This window comes from Notothenia coriiceps, unplaced genomic scaffold (assembly GCF_000735185.1).
Source record: "Notothenia coriiceps isolate Sejong01 unplaced genomic scaffold, NC01 NC01_scaffold00022988, whole genome shotgun sequence".
Taxonomy (NCBI): Eukaryota; Metazoa; Chordata; class Actinopteri; order Perciformes; family Nototheniidae; genus Notothenia; species Notothenia coriiceps.
This window is the reverse complement of record NW_011355689.1, coordinates 51,429-67,051: the sequence shown is the minus strand read 5'-3', so window position 1 is coordinate 67,051 and position 15,623 is coordinate 51,429. Positions and strand designations below refer to the sequence as shown.

The 15,623-nt window shown below is 40.2% G+C and overlaps 1 protein-coding gene across 1 annotated transcript in view; it reads left to right on the top strand.

Annotated features, from left to right (window-relative positions):
- Positions 1–556: 556 nt before the first annotated feature.
- The window catches only part of LOC104954199 (ephrin type-A receptor 3), a gene marked incomplete at its 3' end in the record, with an annotated part of 62,710 nt that continues 47,643 nt past the window's right edge, over positions 557–15,623 (top strand). Inside the window, exons 1-2 of the mRNA XM_010781275.1 lie at positions 557–737; positions 7,703–7,767. Of these exons, the coding sequence (XP_010779577.1) occupies positions 644–737; positions 7,703–7,767 (159 nt within the window). The remainder of the gene's footprint in view (positions 738–7,702; positions 7,768–15,623) is intronic.

Sequence of the window (15,623 nt, the reverse complement as noted above, 5' to 3'; positions counted from 1 at the left end):
GCTTTTTTATTAAAAACATCAGGTTCTTATTGACTGTCCCAAAGACTTGTTTAAAAAATAATTTCTTATTGGCTGTTAAGTAAACCTGATTTACACTCACTTCTAATAAAGCCTTGTGTTTCCTGGAAGGAGCTGCTGTATTTGAAGTTGGGCCAAATAAAGCCAAGGTGATACTCTGATGTGATAATCTGGCACATATTTTCTACTCTTAGTCAAAGCTAATTTTATTTTTAACTAACTTCCAGTTTGACATTAAAAAAAAATAAATACTGACTGGAAATATTTATTGGTAAATGTGATTTCACGTCACAGGAACATATGGTACCCTCTTATTTCCAGAAATATTCCTCCTTCTACCAAGTTCCTGCACTCGATTTTAGTAAATCAAATTACACTTTTGCTTTGACTCAGGCTGAAAGAAAATGCTGAATAACTGAATTTGTCAGGAAGACGCCCGTGGTATAGGATCTAAAGTGACCTGTGGTGAACTTGAGCGCTGTGTTTTTGCTGTCTGTCAGACTCTGTAGGACCCAGCGGAAAAGGAGGGAGCCGGAGCATGGGAGAGGGAGAAAGCTGCGTGGAGAGGAGACGCTCTCAGATCAGTCAGTGGCTTCATGGAGTTATGTACCTCTGATCCGCCGCCATGGATTGCAATCCGCGATCACTCCTTTTCATTTTACCTCTTTTATTGTCCTGCGTTATTTCTACGTGTGCCGTCATCTACGCTCCTAATGAAGGTAAGTCAGCTCTCAGTCTGCGGTGTTTACGTGTGTGCAAATGGTGCGCTATATACGGCACATATCGCGGCCAGACCGTGCGCTCAACGCGGACTTCAACTGTCCAAATTATACTGATAACAATAACAAGATGAGAGAAAGCGCGTGGGGGTGACCGAGGTTTCACGGAGAGCCAGGTTGTAAACACTAGTAGACAATAATTAGATAATAAACTTAAAAGTAGATCTTAACAAGGCAGACGGAGAAGCCTGGATACGGATAATCTCGCGCACGGGGGGTTAATAGTTGTTTAAATGGGGATGAGTGAACTGAGCGATGGCGAGACAGCGAACATCGCAGAGTTATTATGAAGCGTAGATATCGAAAGAAACTCCGTTTCCGTGTTTCCATTTGAGGTGCACGTTGGTCTGTTTTAGCCAATAATCCATTTGGGGTGGACGCCCCAGTTCCGCTATCAGTCTCGCCGATTTATAGGCAATACATAGAAGATGAGCTCAATCGCATTGTGCTTAAAAACGTGATTGTCTGTTTTCACGTATTTTACCTGAATACATCCAAAATAGTTGACTCGCGGGCTGCTATGTAAACCGTCTGTCGTTTGAAGTGGTGTTATAACTAGGCTATGTTTGGAATTATATTTGAATCAGAGGTTACATAAACTTACATTTAAAGGATGAAAAATGACGACTGCGCACACGACTTAATTTCTTCTATTCCAATTGCAAGTTTCGGTGATTCTAAGCATGTGGCAATATTTTTAAACCCACACCAAGACAGACCGCTTTACGTTCAGCAGCCGCTTCTCCACACACGTGAAACTGCGGGGAAAACAAGTCAACCGGTCTCTTTCTTTATTTGCTCCACTTTTTTCTACTTTTTAATTCTTTACATTGCTACTTTCACGCCCTGCCCTGCATACTTGTCATGGTGTGTTTTGTACCCGGGTCAAAGTAAAAAGGAATGGCACACGAAGGTTTCCTGAGTCCTGTAAAGGTTAAAACTGCCCACAGGGAGGGAGGAACACATTTGTGGGGAATATGTGGGTCAAGCTGTCTAAAGGACTACATTTAATTATTCCCTCTAAAGAATAATATACAACGAATAAATACAATCCTCCCTGACATGAATGCATATCTCGTCCTTATTTGAAATCAGTTAATCAGTTTGGACGATACAAAGTGATTCAATCGTTGAGACCAATAAAGTAATTACATTAATCTGAATGAGCCTTTAGTAGGCGTAATCTACGCTTCTCTAATTAAATGAAGGCACTGAACCATGTCCCTATAAGAATATGAGTAAATCTGGTGTCTGTAGCTACGATACGTTTGTAAAGTTTTAGACTGTAGGTCAGAAGAGCAATCTTAGTCTTATAGAAAGGGAAAGTTATCCAAAACATGCTCCTTAGCCAAATAAACCATCGACTTTTGAGTTGGTTTATAATCAATACGAAGTTTAAACGTAAACATGATTACGTCTCCTCAACGAACATGTTTGTTGTATGTTCATCTGACATAAGAAAAATGCCTTGCTTACACTTCTATCCTTGTTTGCAACGTTATAAAAAAGCATCTGCTCTGCGTAAATGTGAATGGAAGATATCAGTAGGCTACATTTCATGTAAGATTCTATAGACGGAAGTATTGGAAATCTTGAAAAAAGTGTGTTCAATTCAGTAGAAGTGACAAGGTCAGCTGGCCTACAGACAATCTGTTCTGTGAACTTGCTTTACCCCGAGATAACTTTGGTTTCTTACAGTTAGTTAGGTGTAAGTATAGTTTAATGAGGTATAAAGCTGATGGATATAGTAGCAGAGACTCCAGCACTGAACAAAGAAACACAACCACATAAAATACACATCACCCCTGAGAAAATATACACTCTGCCGGTGTGTGTGTGTGTGTGTGTGTGTGTGTGTGTGTGTGTGTGTGTGTGTGTGTGTGTGTGTGTGTGTGTGTGTGTGTGTGTGTGTGTGTGTGTGTGTGTGTGTGTGTGTGTGTGTGTGTGTGAGAGAGTGAGAGAAAGAGAGAGTGGAGAAACTTGTTATACAGACAAAACAAAAAGAAAACTAACAGTTTGCAAGTTATTAAAACGTAAAATTGCTAGCTTTAAACTAAGAAAGTACCATATCAGGTAATTAAATGCACCTTCCTTACGACGTAAATCTGCCAGAGAGTGTCAGTATCGAGCCACTGCGCCTCCATATTGTAGCCTATAAATTAATACAGACTGCTACACCGCAAATATTGACCCTGTAAAAAGATAAAGCTGCTTATCATATAGGGTTGAACTGTTTAAGTGTTGTTGCAAATGGATCATCCCGCTCTATAAATCTGATTATGCTCCACTTTCCAGCCTCAATCACAGGTCAGATCTATCGTCGTTGTCTTCACTGAAGCAAGAAATCATAAAGAAGATCATAAAGTTATACACTTTCTGAGCTGGGCCACATTATCCTCATGGAACACAGTAACAAATATAACTTTCACCACTACCTTATACCAGATTTTGGATTGATTCACTACTTTCAAAAATTCACTTTTAAAGTCACTAAACGTGCCATGGAGTGTGCATATTCTTCTTTTTATAGTAGCCTAATAATTATTTTTTAAATATTCATATTTAGACGTCAGTGTTCACACGAGTGAAAATAAAAAGTATACTGGATTTCATTTTTATACCGACAGTCTGCTGCCGATTTAATCTCGCCTGTCACGCGCAGCGGATCATGGAGGAGTTTTCAGAGTTACGAAGGAGGACTGTTTACAAACTTGAAAATCGATAATCATAACAAATATATTGTGTAAATGACATCTATAGCCTTTATTTAATTTATATCACTAATTTAGAAAAACAATTAAAGACCGTCATTCAACTTGGACTTAATGAGATTTTTCAGAGACCTAACTTGGAATACTTTAATCATTAAATGGAAAACAAACCTCATCTGTGAACAGGATGCTGGGGAATTCGTCTAATTATTTTATTATTTCCTTTCCCATTTATCAGCAACCTATAGAGGTCTAGTTATGTATCTTGCAATCTCGTGCTCGCTCTTGGCACCGTGCTTTCACCAACATTAAAAAAAAGAAATCTGTGTGCCTTTCATGAGGTCGTTAAGATCGTATATAAAACTTTGGGGCAGTGTTGAAGGAAATGCATGCGGAAATCCCCGAGAATATCATTTGTTGGCGCGGGTGCATTAGCTAGAACTTTGGGGCACATTTGACATATCAGATATTATCAGAAAACATTTTCCCCCATATTTAATCGAAAAAATAAATAAATACCGTTGTGAGTTTCCCTTAGCTGTGGTGCAGCGAGTTCCCTTTGCGTGCCTTGGTGGTGTGATGTTGGCCCGCTGCGGGGCGTCGGGAGGCCTCGGGTATTTTTAGCCGGTTGTAGGGAGCCTTGGCCCGGAGAGCCCGGCGCTGCAGCTCCGCTGGGACGGATGGGCTTTCGTGAGCGATGGTACCTTTCAGAGGTGCTGGAAATGTGCTTACACATGCCCCTCCTTTAAAAATAAACCATGTCTTCTACAGTATATCCCTGTATTTGTTTGCCAAACATTGAGCTGATGATCGAGAGTGTCATCTTCAGTTTAATAGCATTTGTTTCAGGCTTCACATTTAGACACAAAAGAAGGTTTGTGTTTCTGTTTTTTAGTGTATGTGGGCTTATTTGTAGAGATATTAGGTTATACAGAATGTGTGCAGAGGTGCTGTGCCCTTATTTGAGTCTTGAAGTCTATGTGTTTTAATGCATGTAGGCCTATGTGAGAAGGTATAGGGGTATAGAAGCAAGAAAGATAGACAAATAGAAAGAAGGAAAGACAGATACAAAGAAAGAAAGAAAGAAAAGAAAGAAAGAAAGGCGAATGGGGGCAGAGGGGTTGGGCGAGCAGCAGCAGCAACATCAGACAGAGCGACTCTGCACTTGAATAATTCATAATGGGAGGTGAACACTTCACCCTTTAACACAGACACAAGTCGCCTTGCTTTGCCTGCACTGCGGCCTGCCAACCTGCACACAGCCAGGCTGCAGCCCTCAACACTTTGTTCACAGCTACAGGGGCGATATTACTCAAACATATGCATGCAAGTTTTTTATTATAGCCCCCATCTATTCTGAGTTGAGTGACTTAGTCCATATGGAAGGCTCTCCGCTTTACTGATCAAGCCATGTGTTGATTCTAGCCCAGCGTCTCTGACTGACAGCTTCTTCTTCCGCTCATCCCACATTTTAATTGTGTCTGTGCTGTGGCTGAGGATTACATTTCCATCTGCTGTGAATCGTTTTTTCCCCTTTTTTTTTTCATATCATCATATTTTACTGGAGGTGAGGGTGTATTGAATTCAAGTTTCTGCTACCCATTAATGGTTAACTTAGCTGTTAAATTATGAGAACATAGACATCAAAATAGGCACCCTGTAGATCTTTGCTTCAATGTTTCCTGTTAATATTTCAACATATGCTATGCCAAGCGATAGTAGGTCACTAGCAATTGGAAAAAATGGCATAGCTACGTGACGTGTCTCTTAATCTATTTGCAAGGTGCTCATTATATTTACTGGCTGGGTGATACAGTATACAGCATGCATTCCCATCCGTTTATGAAACCTCTCAGGACATTTTAGCTGCCTGTGGCATGGAGTCTTCTCATACTTAAGGGTTTATCAGGGTCAGTTTTTGTGTGTGTGGGCGTCTTAATGTTGTTGGCCTATGGGTATGAGTCTGTGTATTGATTCACCTGTTTCTACCTCTGTGATGTTGTGCTCCCTCCCAGACAGGCTGGCTCAGTTTGCTATTAATACTCCTAGTTCCCGTTCAGAGGCACTCCCTGATGGGGCAGGGGCTATATGCTTGGCTGAAGCTAGCTTGCTAACCGACTGTGTGTGTGTGTGTGTGTGTGTGTGTGTGTGTGTGTGTGTGTGTGTGTGTGTGTGTGTGTGTGTGTGTGTGTGTGTGTGTGTGTGTGTGTCTTCCTTTCTCCACTTTCCCTTTCAGGCTCTTTTCTTGCTGATAGTTATCAGACTTGCCTGAAGAAAATTTGGATTTCTATCTCACCCCCCCTTGTTCTATGTGAAACAACAATCATTTGGACTGGCAAATTCACTTTTCTCTGGAATTGTAGTTGTTGTTGCTGTGAGGGAGTTCATTTTGTTCATTTTGTTGGACTGAAATAGTTTTCCCAGTACAACAGGAATCCTTCATGACCCACAAACACTCTCTTTAGCTGTCTTTGGAGATATGTACGCTCCTGCTTAGTGAAGCTTTGAATGGGAGAGTACAGGGAGATTGTATTCCTCATATTTTACAGTGAATAGAGTTACAGCTGCAGGGCCTGACAGCGCTGCTGCTTCACTTTGTTGTGTGTGTATGCACTCGATTGGGTAAGTGTGTGTAAGTGTACACTTGTTTGTGTGTGTTGAGCTGAGGACTGAGTTGCTCTCAGCAGGATGAGGGAGGGGCTGACTCAAGCTTAAAGGAAGAGACCTTTGGAACGGTGGAACTATATTGTTTTACCATCTGTTTACTGTGGCGGGTTATTTATATTTTGCTTTTTCATTCAGGTCACTCGGTGTGCATGTGATTAATCCCACTGACATGGACATTTGTGTTTTTTATAGTGATTGCAAAAAAATATGGTACAGTAAATACACATGAATCACTTTAGCATACCCTTTAACAATTTGTACCAGAAAACAGGCTTTTAGCAAAACATTAAAAAAATAAACAGAATATCTTTATGGTATGCATTTTTTTACAATTCCGCCTACTAGTTTATTTGTTGATGTCAAACTAAAGCAAGGCATCATATATATACGTTTTGTCTGGCTTCTGTTTGGCAGAAATAATGAAAACAAATAACAATCAAAATTCAACATATAATTGATTTATTATGAATATTTCCAAGTTACTTCCACTAGCTTTTTGTAGCAGTATAAACAGTTTCTGTATTCTGCATTTAGCTTTTGTTTTATGATGATCCCAAACAGTATCTGGGGATAATATGCAGTTTTGCTTCTAATGTGGGGAATCCATAGAGCACAATGATGCATTTACATTCCGCTCTCCATATAACACTACTGACAGTTGTATACAATGACAATAATTCACACCACTGCCATGTGAACATACTAGAAATAGAAAATCTTGTTCCTCATTAATTATATTCTTGAGGAAGACTATATGGAGCTGTTTTAGCCATTGTATATAAAGGGTTGGTAAACATAATGTAAATTAGTCCCAAACAATTCCTCACCCTAAATCATATCATGCTTTTACTTTGGCATATTCACCAAATGTTCACCATAAGAAACCCAAAGCCTTAACTTGCTTCATCACGCTTTAAAATCTTCGGATTTGTCATGTTCCATCTCTTAGAAATGGATTTCCCTCTTTCCATCTTGGTTTCGGTTTGATGTGAATGAATTATAGGTGGGACTCGTATTTCCTTTCATTATAAATTGAGTTATACTTTGTTTTCAGTATGACCAATCGCATTTCTGACCACCTTGGAAACTGGCGATTTCATCGGAAATTGATGAAGTTTTGCTTTACCTGGTAACAGTCCAATCACCATTGGTGTGTGTGTGTGTGTGTGTGTGTGTGTGTGTGTGTGTGTGTGTGTGTGTGTGTGTGTGTGCTTAGAATAAACTGGTTTAAAACTGTAAGACAAATAAAAAATAATGGCTGTGTATTTTCAAAAATGGCTCTACTTCAGTTCAATGTTACATCAGGATATCTGAACCTCCGCTTCGATTCTTCACAATGCAATACAAGAAAGCCGCTACATTTTCTCTAGCATGTGATATGGGTGGCGCATGTGTGTGTGTGGCAGCTGCGTCAATAAAGTCATGATCAATGCTCGTTGGTGATCCCCCCTGTGGGAATAGAAGAAGACTAATTGGGGCTAACAAGGACTAGACATTCATGTTTTCTCTTCCTCTTCTTCTCCACAGTCAACCTGTTAGACTCTAAAGCAAGCCAAGGGGAGCTGGGATGGATTTCCTACCCACTGCATGGGGTGAGTATCCTCTGTCTCTACATCCACCCACATCATTTCTGAACATGCTTACATCTGTGTGGGGGGGCAGATCCACCAACACACACTGGATGTTGGATTCAACGTCACACCACATGAAATCCGGATTTTCAAACTCCTGTGGTTCTCATTATGTTATGTTGACCCAATGAACCAAGTGCAGATTAACCCACTTCTCTTTAGACATTTTTCTGTCCATTCTTCGTCTCTTAGGTTAAAGGGTTAAGCATTCGGGGCTCGCTATATGGTCAAGATGCTTAAGGGAAACTGTACTCTGTGTTTGTGTGCTTGAGTGTGCGTGTGTTTTATGTAAGATTAAGGCATTAACAGATTTGAGGTTGTAGACATAAAAGCATCCACACAAGAATGTAGATAAGCCCCTTTTAAGTGAATACAACATCAACAACTGATATCATTTGACTTGTGTTGCATGTAAAGATAATGGTGCCATTGTTGGGATTTCACTTGTTAATCCATTTGTTCTACACAACACGCACAGCCTCATTCTGTCCGTCACACATGCTGTAACACAGTTCATTTAACACACATTTTACAAGTTTGTCAGTGTCATGCGTTGATACAATTATCTTTTTTTATTCACCATACTGTATATATTTTGGTATTGAAATACCGGAACAAAACAATACAATAACATGTGAGAATTGTACAGCTTTTTTTTAAAACAGCTAGCAATTTTGCAGCAACAAAGTTCCAAACATTTGAAAACAAATCTCTGCAGCCTCATCTATCATCTCTCTGCTACCCCTCTACTGGGCTCTCCCTCACTGTTTATTTGCCTAGCTAGTTAGACTACTGTGCCTTAGGGCTGGCCCACTGACACACACACACACACACACACACACACACACACACACACACACACACACACACACACACACACACACACACACACACACACACACACACACACACACACATACTTCCTAGTTTTTTTTCCTTTATTAAGTGTTAGAATTACTCCTTGGCAGTAGCTTAAGGTAATCCAGTCATTTGTTCCGTGGAGCTGCCAAACCTTGTTTCCCTCGGCCGTATACAGCGCTGGTACCGTTTCTGTTTGAACCACAAGGAAAAAAAGGACCCTATAGAAGAAAAAAAAACAGCGTGCTCTTTAAAGTCATTTAGTCTGAAAACAATTGCAGGCTACAAAACAATAGCGTGACTATTTGAAAGGAAGAGATTGATGTTGCGCTGATAGAAGTTATTCACGTGTAGGAATATCCGTTTACCAATATCGAGGACTTGATCCAGCGCTGGACGTAGGAATGTGTGGCGGAGGTTTTGCAGTGTTCACAGTGAGCTCTGCTTTATTTCAAGTTATTTGCTTTGAATGAGTTCAGATGAGAAGCGTGTGGTTATACAGTTCTTGAAAATGCGGCAAGAATAGAAGCCAATGTCAGCCTTAAATGAGAATGACTCCAGAAAGAGAGGGGACAGGAGAGGATCAGAAAGAGGGAGAGAGAGAGAGGAAGAGAAGAGGTGAGAGGGAAGGACAGCAACGGATGAGAGAGAGAGAGAGATATTGCTGATGATCAAGTCCTCAAGGTGAATCATCTGTAATTACTCACGTCATCCACTGACTGCACTCCGATAAGCAGCCTGCCCTGGGAGACTGCTGCTCACAAATGATTTCTCATAATGTGGCAGTGGCACTGAGCCCTCACACACACACACACACACACACACACACACACACACACACACACACACACACACACACACACACACACACACACACACACACACACACACACCCAAAACACTCATTCACATTGATGGAGAGGCCGCAGCTATTGGCCTACCGAGACACACCGTGCTCCGGTCAGAACAAATTAAGAGCTTAGCTTCCCCAGGTTGTTCACTCCAGGGCCACAAGTAGACTGACGTGTGTGTGTGTGTGTGTGTGTGTGTGTGTGTGTGTGTGTGTGTGTGTGTGTGTGTGTGTGTGTGTGTGTGTGTGTGTGTGTGTGTGTGTGTGTGTGTGTGTGTGTGTGTGTGTGTGTGTGTGTGTGTGTGTGTGTGTGTGTGATCCACATACCGTTATCTGTCTGGGAGGCAGGCTGATTGCTGAGAAGTGTCCAGGGGGCTTAGTATTTCACAAGACTAAAGAGTGTTAGAGATTACATTCTTGTGTTCTTTGAGAGCATTCTTCAGCAATAAACCAACACCCCAGACACGGGCTGTGCATACCAAATAGAATTATTGGGCCAAAGTACAAAGTAAAGTCAATTTTAATAGGAACCAATAGGAGGAATAGAGTTCCAAAGCTCTGGTGGCTTAGTCGTAATTCACAATGTGTAGTTTGGTTTGCTCACTGCCATCCTTGTAAGAAAACATTTTTGATGTTGAATAAAACTATAACATCTTCCATATAGGCTTCAGTTTTGTCTGGATTTAACTATTTGATTGGCTCATTTTATTGAGTGATTTGATTGCATTGGACTTTTTTGGATCGCCTGATTTGATAGGCCAGATGGATCAACAATTTTATTATTGAGTTGGATTTATCATTTTTATTAGCCATTTGTATTACATTATTTGATTGGCCCATTGGATGGAGCCATTTGATTGGCCAATTGGATTCAGCTAATTGATTGGCTCATTTGATCAAGCCATTTGTTGTCCACTTGGAACAAAGCATTTGAATGTCCCATTGGATCAAGTCATTTGATTGGCCTCTTGGATTGTCAATTTACTTTACAAGTAAAGTAACAATGGCATCGACTGAGCTTTTGTGTCTTCATAAAATTGATTGACATCTATAGAAAAAAGCCAGCAGTCGCACTGTGTGAACTTTGTTTAATCCGTCAGCAATAATAAGAAATATTTAACACAGACATTCACATCTAACATTCCAATTCTAAGGGCTGGAAGAGGAGAGTGGGGAGCCCAAACACAATATAATAGCATGGCTTTTTATATTGTGGACTATGTCCACCACTTCAGTCAGGCAGCTTTCTGTGTTTAAGTGTGCTGTCAGAGTACAGATTTCTGTTTCGACTTCTTTAGTCACCCATGGGCTCTTAAAGCCCCCCATACACTGCTGCTACCCCATCTGGGAAATCAGCCTGACCAGCATAAAATGCATCCCCTGCCCCCCAGACAGACAGAGAGAGTACAGAGAAAAGCCCTTCCATAAACGAGGATTAGTAGGGAGGGCAAGGGACCATAGAGGAGGAAGACGAGGGTGAAGCTTAAAGTGTATTAGTATTTACTTTTCTTCCTGGTAAGACCAGCTGATGCATAAATGTTGATTGACGTAAAGTCTACTACAGCATGACAACACATTGAAATTGTATCAAATACACCTGTTGGTACCAGAAATGCGTTGATATTCTCCCTAACAAAAAAATATGAGACCTCAGCATAACTAAAAAGCACAAACAAACTACAAAAAGGCAACGGTTCTTTGAAATTTATTGTTTCCAGAATTATTTATTGTTCCTGATGTGTCCTTGAGCAAGCTTGAAGCCTTTTTCCAAAACAATAATAAGAGGAGGAATGAAGTGTGCGTTCAGTGTTCCTTTTGTAAGGCCGGCTGATGAAATGTCCTCTGACAGATATGCCACAGTTGTCGTGCCAGTGACCCCACTGACCTTTATGGAGCCCAAGAGCTGCACACTTGTTGGCCCCTACAGTTTTCTTGATTTACCCCTCTCCAGCTGTAGCTTTTTTAATGGACACTTGTAAATACACTTTATATGGAGACTGCTTCTGCCAATATTTTTATTTTAAAGCCCATATAGTATCTCAATGTCCAAAAGAAGGACAACAATCTAAAATCTCAACTATTTAATAATATTAAGTGCTGTAACATATTCTGAAAAACTAACATTCTTTCAAATAAAACAATATAAACATATTTTCTATATTAATAAAACAAATTGTTTTCCAACCCAGAGCTTACTTCTATACAAATTATTGTATATATTTGGCCCTCATTCCCATTTCAAATAACTTGCTAACAGATGAGAATTGCTAGAATAGAGTCCAGTAAGAACAAAAACATTTTGATAAGGATTTAACCAAACCTACTGACACTCTCTTTAAAAATATAGCTAACTTTTAAACCTTAGAGAATAGGACACCCAATTGCAATCTTAAATATGACTAGTCTTGGTAAAATGCATTATTAACCTATACTGGTCAATATACTGGCCCATTAACTCCCGTTGACCTGTGTGTCTTTGAAGTTCATGAACTGGTGTGCTGACTTGGTGCCTCTGAGACGTGCCTGTTGTAATGATATGAGCAGATCAGGTTACAGCACTCCATTTTACTGTCCCTTTAGCTGCTTCACCTACCTACAGCACAGATCAGAGAAACCAGTGGCAGGATCACACCAAACTACGCCCCGACGGTGACCATCAGGGTTCGGGGTCAGAAGTAAACAGGACTGGTGTAGGGTCCTCGTGCTGTTATATATCAATTAGAGGGCAGGGAGAGGAGGGTTACGAAGAGAACAAACTGGCTTTAGACCTTTATTTATGCTGGTAAACACATCAACTCTTTCACAGATTCACATCAGGAATTGCCTCTGGTGGCGAGAAGCTATAATGCAAAAAATGTTGCCTCTGGATTTTTATTTGAGATAAGAGAAGTCAAATACAGATCCACCAAATGATTTTGCTCGTACAAATCCCTAAACCCATCTAAGGACATGTGTTTTGCAGTGTGCAACATGCCCAAACAAAGTAGATATTTTAGGAACAATTGATCTAAACAATGTTCTTTAGCCAACAAACGCAATAATGCAATCATTAAAATAACTAAAACATATACAAATCCAAATGTGATACCATGATATTCGTGTTTTATCGTGTTAGTGAAATGTTTCAACTGTCAAATTATTTTATTTTAATTTCGGTAAGAGTGTTCTCGACCAGTCTTACCATTTTCTCTCACATAGGGGTAGGCAAAAATGAGAGTATACGTGAATCCAAGAGATCAAATAGGAACAAATCCTGGATACGAACATAAATTAGAGGTTCAAATATAACTTCCTGTGTCAGGCCAATTGTCATCAAGTAATCTGGCGTTTTGCTGAACAGTCCAACATGTTTTCCAATTCGCCAATGTGCACAGAACATGGTAAACCTTGAATCTACTGTAACATACATACATACAATTGATACCCCTACAGTCCGTCGAGAACTCTCCAACATGATATTTTTTCTGGATCTGGATTATAATGTTGATATACTCTCTGTTTATTCCACACTCCTTTATCCTCCTTGTCAAGTAAAGGACAGAAAACAAGTCGTAACTAACACACCCAGGGAAGTGATTCAAGGTTGTTCATTCTTATGATGTAATGTTGTATGATGTGATTGGGAAGAGGATAGCTGCATGTAATTGATGCTATCCTCCAGAGTGGCATCCTCACATCACAGCGGAGGTCTGATTTACTTTGCCAGAGACTTGTTCAAGTCAAGTCATCTTCTCTGGAATAGGATATAGCATGCCTAACACACACGCATGCATACGTGAAGACGCATACACACACCTGGGTTTGATTTTGAACCGTGTGTTTGGGGTTCGGCAAACTTCAGACCCCTGCCAAAGACAGCTTAAAAGCAGAGAGCAATCACTCGCAGTCACTTTAGATTTAGCCCAGTTTGCATCATATTGCTGGACATGAAAGTACATAAAGGGATAAGACATAAATCCTGCAGCTCTCACAGACATCTGCTTAAGACTGGGTATTATGCACATACACACACACCAATCCATGCAGAAACACAGATGCACAGATGCACACAACATGTTCATACTCGGGACGGCCTGTGAAACATAGTTCATGTTCAAAAACACACGCACACGCACACACACACACACACACACACACACACACACACACACACACACACACACACACACACACACACACACACACTTTTCCAGTCGATACAGACATACAGTATAGACAGTAATGCACACGCACTGTGCCCTCAACCCTCAGGCCACTTGTTCCGTTAGAAACCAATTTTGCCAGAGTAGCTCACTTTTTAGGATAAAAGAAAATCAAACTAGGCAAAGTAAATATAGCAGTGATTTTTTTCTAATAAATGGGGAAGCAAGGGTGGACATTCCAGAGTATTACATTTTGGAGAGTTGCCTGGATTATGTTCCGCAACAATATTTTTTTTTTTTCACTTTTAAGTAAGTGCTGTGGTCAAAGTGCAATACTTTGGCACCTATGTTGCCTGATGTACTAAACAATATGTTCCTCCAACAAAACTGCATTGTCAAAGTGTTGATGTTCATGCCCTGTGTGAAACAACAACACAACCGTGACTCATTTTTCTTAATAACGTGACTTATTTTCATTATCTTCTTTCTAAATAAAGTAGTTCTGTGGACTTAACATAATCAATTATTTTTTGCATTTTTGTTTAGTTTTGTTTCAACTTACAAAGTTAACCAAGTCTTTCAAACTGCCACTCTAACCCAAGATAAAAACGAATTTGAGAATGCAGTTTAGTTGTATTGGAATGTTGATTAGTTGGAGTAAGGGTTGCACCTTTTCAGCAGACATAAGACACTTTGCTGACTGGGTAGCAGAAATAGAAAAATACATAACATATTATGATAATGATAAATGGTAATGCACTATGATTTAGATTTAACCATTTGGGGGTTGTGGACTCTGTGTTAATATTTACAATCCTCAAGAGATAAAGGAAAAGCTGTTATTTAGCCTTTTTTGTTCAGGCTTTGATGGCTCTGTATATTCAACCTAGGGCCATGGGCACAAACAGACTGTGAGCTGGGTGGGTTGGGCCTTTTTGTGTTGACGGTTAGCACACACCGTGTCCAAGTGTGGGGGCACAGCTCCCACTATCTTTACCATTCAGACCAAGACATTCTCTGCAGTGCAGCTGGCAGTGTGGAACAGTAGCAGGAGATCTAAAGTGTTTCTTTAAAAGTAAAGCTGAGAGTTTAAAGGTATTACCAAGGTTTAGGTTAGGTTTAGAAGCACTTTAGTTAGGGTTAAGAAAAGTTTGAGAGTTTGGGGCGAAAATAGAAATGTCTTTTATTGAGTACTTTTTATTATATACATTTAGATATTTATGATATTTTAAACCAGTCACACATCACCTCTGCACAAAACAACTAGATTCATGGTTGTGCTGCTTTCAGTCCCAGCAGGGAGACATTGTTTAACCAAGACAGACATCATAAATGTGAAGCTGAATCAGATTAGGATGTTATCTTTTCATTTAGTTCATGTAAGTACATTGTCTTATCAAACATAATGTCAACACAATCACTAATCATAGTGGCAGCTCTTCTCCTCCCGCCCCTTCAGGTTGTGTCAGGGTCTTTCACCAAATCTCTTTGCACGTCATCACATCATTATGTCTGCATACATTTTGCGTCAAGCTATTAAACTCCTGAGTACATTGAGGTGAAATATTAAGATTAGCTTCATCTCCTTTATTTTAGACCCCACTACTTCCCCCTGTTATTGTTAGAGCTACAGAGAGCTTGGACTACACTAATGAATGAGGTGACGCCAAGAAAAGCATGACGGGGGAGACTAAACACCAATGGAATCCCTCCCCTCGATTTTTGTCTCACTTTGTCTCACCCTCCTTCTTCCTATTGCTTTTTCCCAGCTCTATCTCTTTTACTTCCTCTACTTCTCCATTCTCTCTTTCAAGGGTGTTTCATTAACTTTACTGTGAGATGAAAAGCAAGTGGCCATCCTTCAGACTGAGAGCCTCTTGAACGCCTCACACTCATAGATGTGCCACACACCACACACACACACACACACACACACACACACACACACACACACACACACACACACA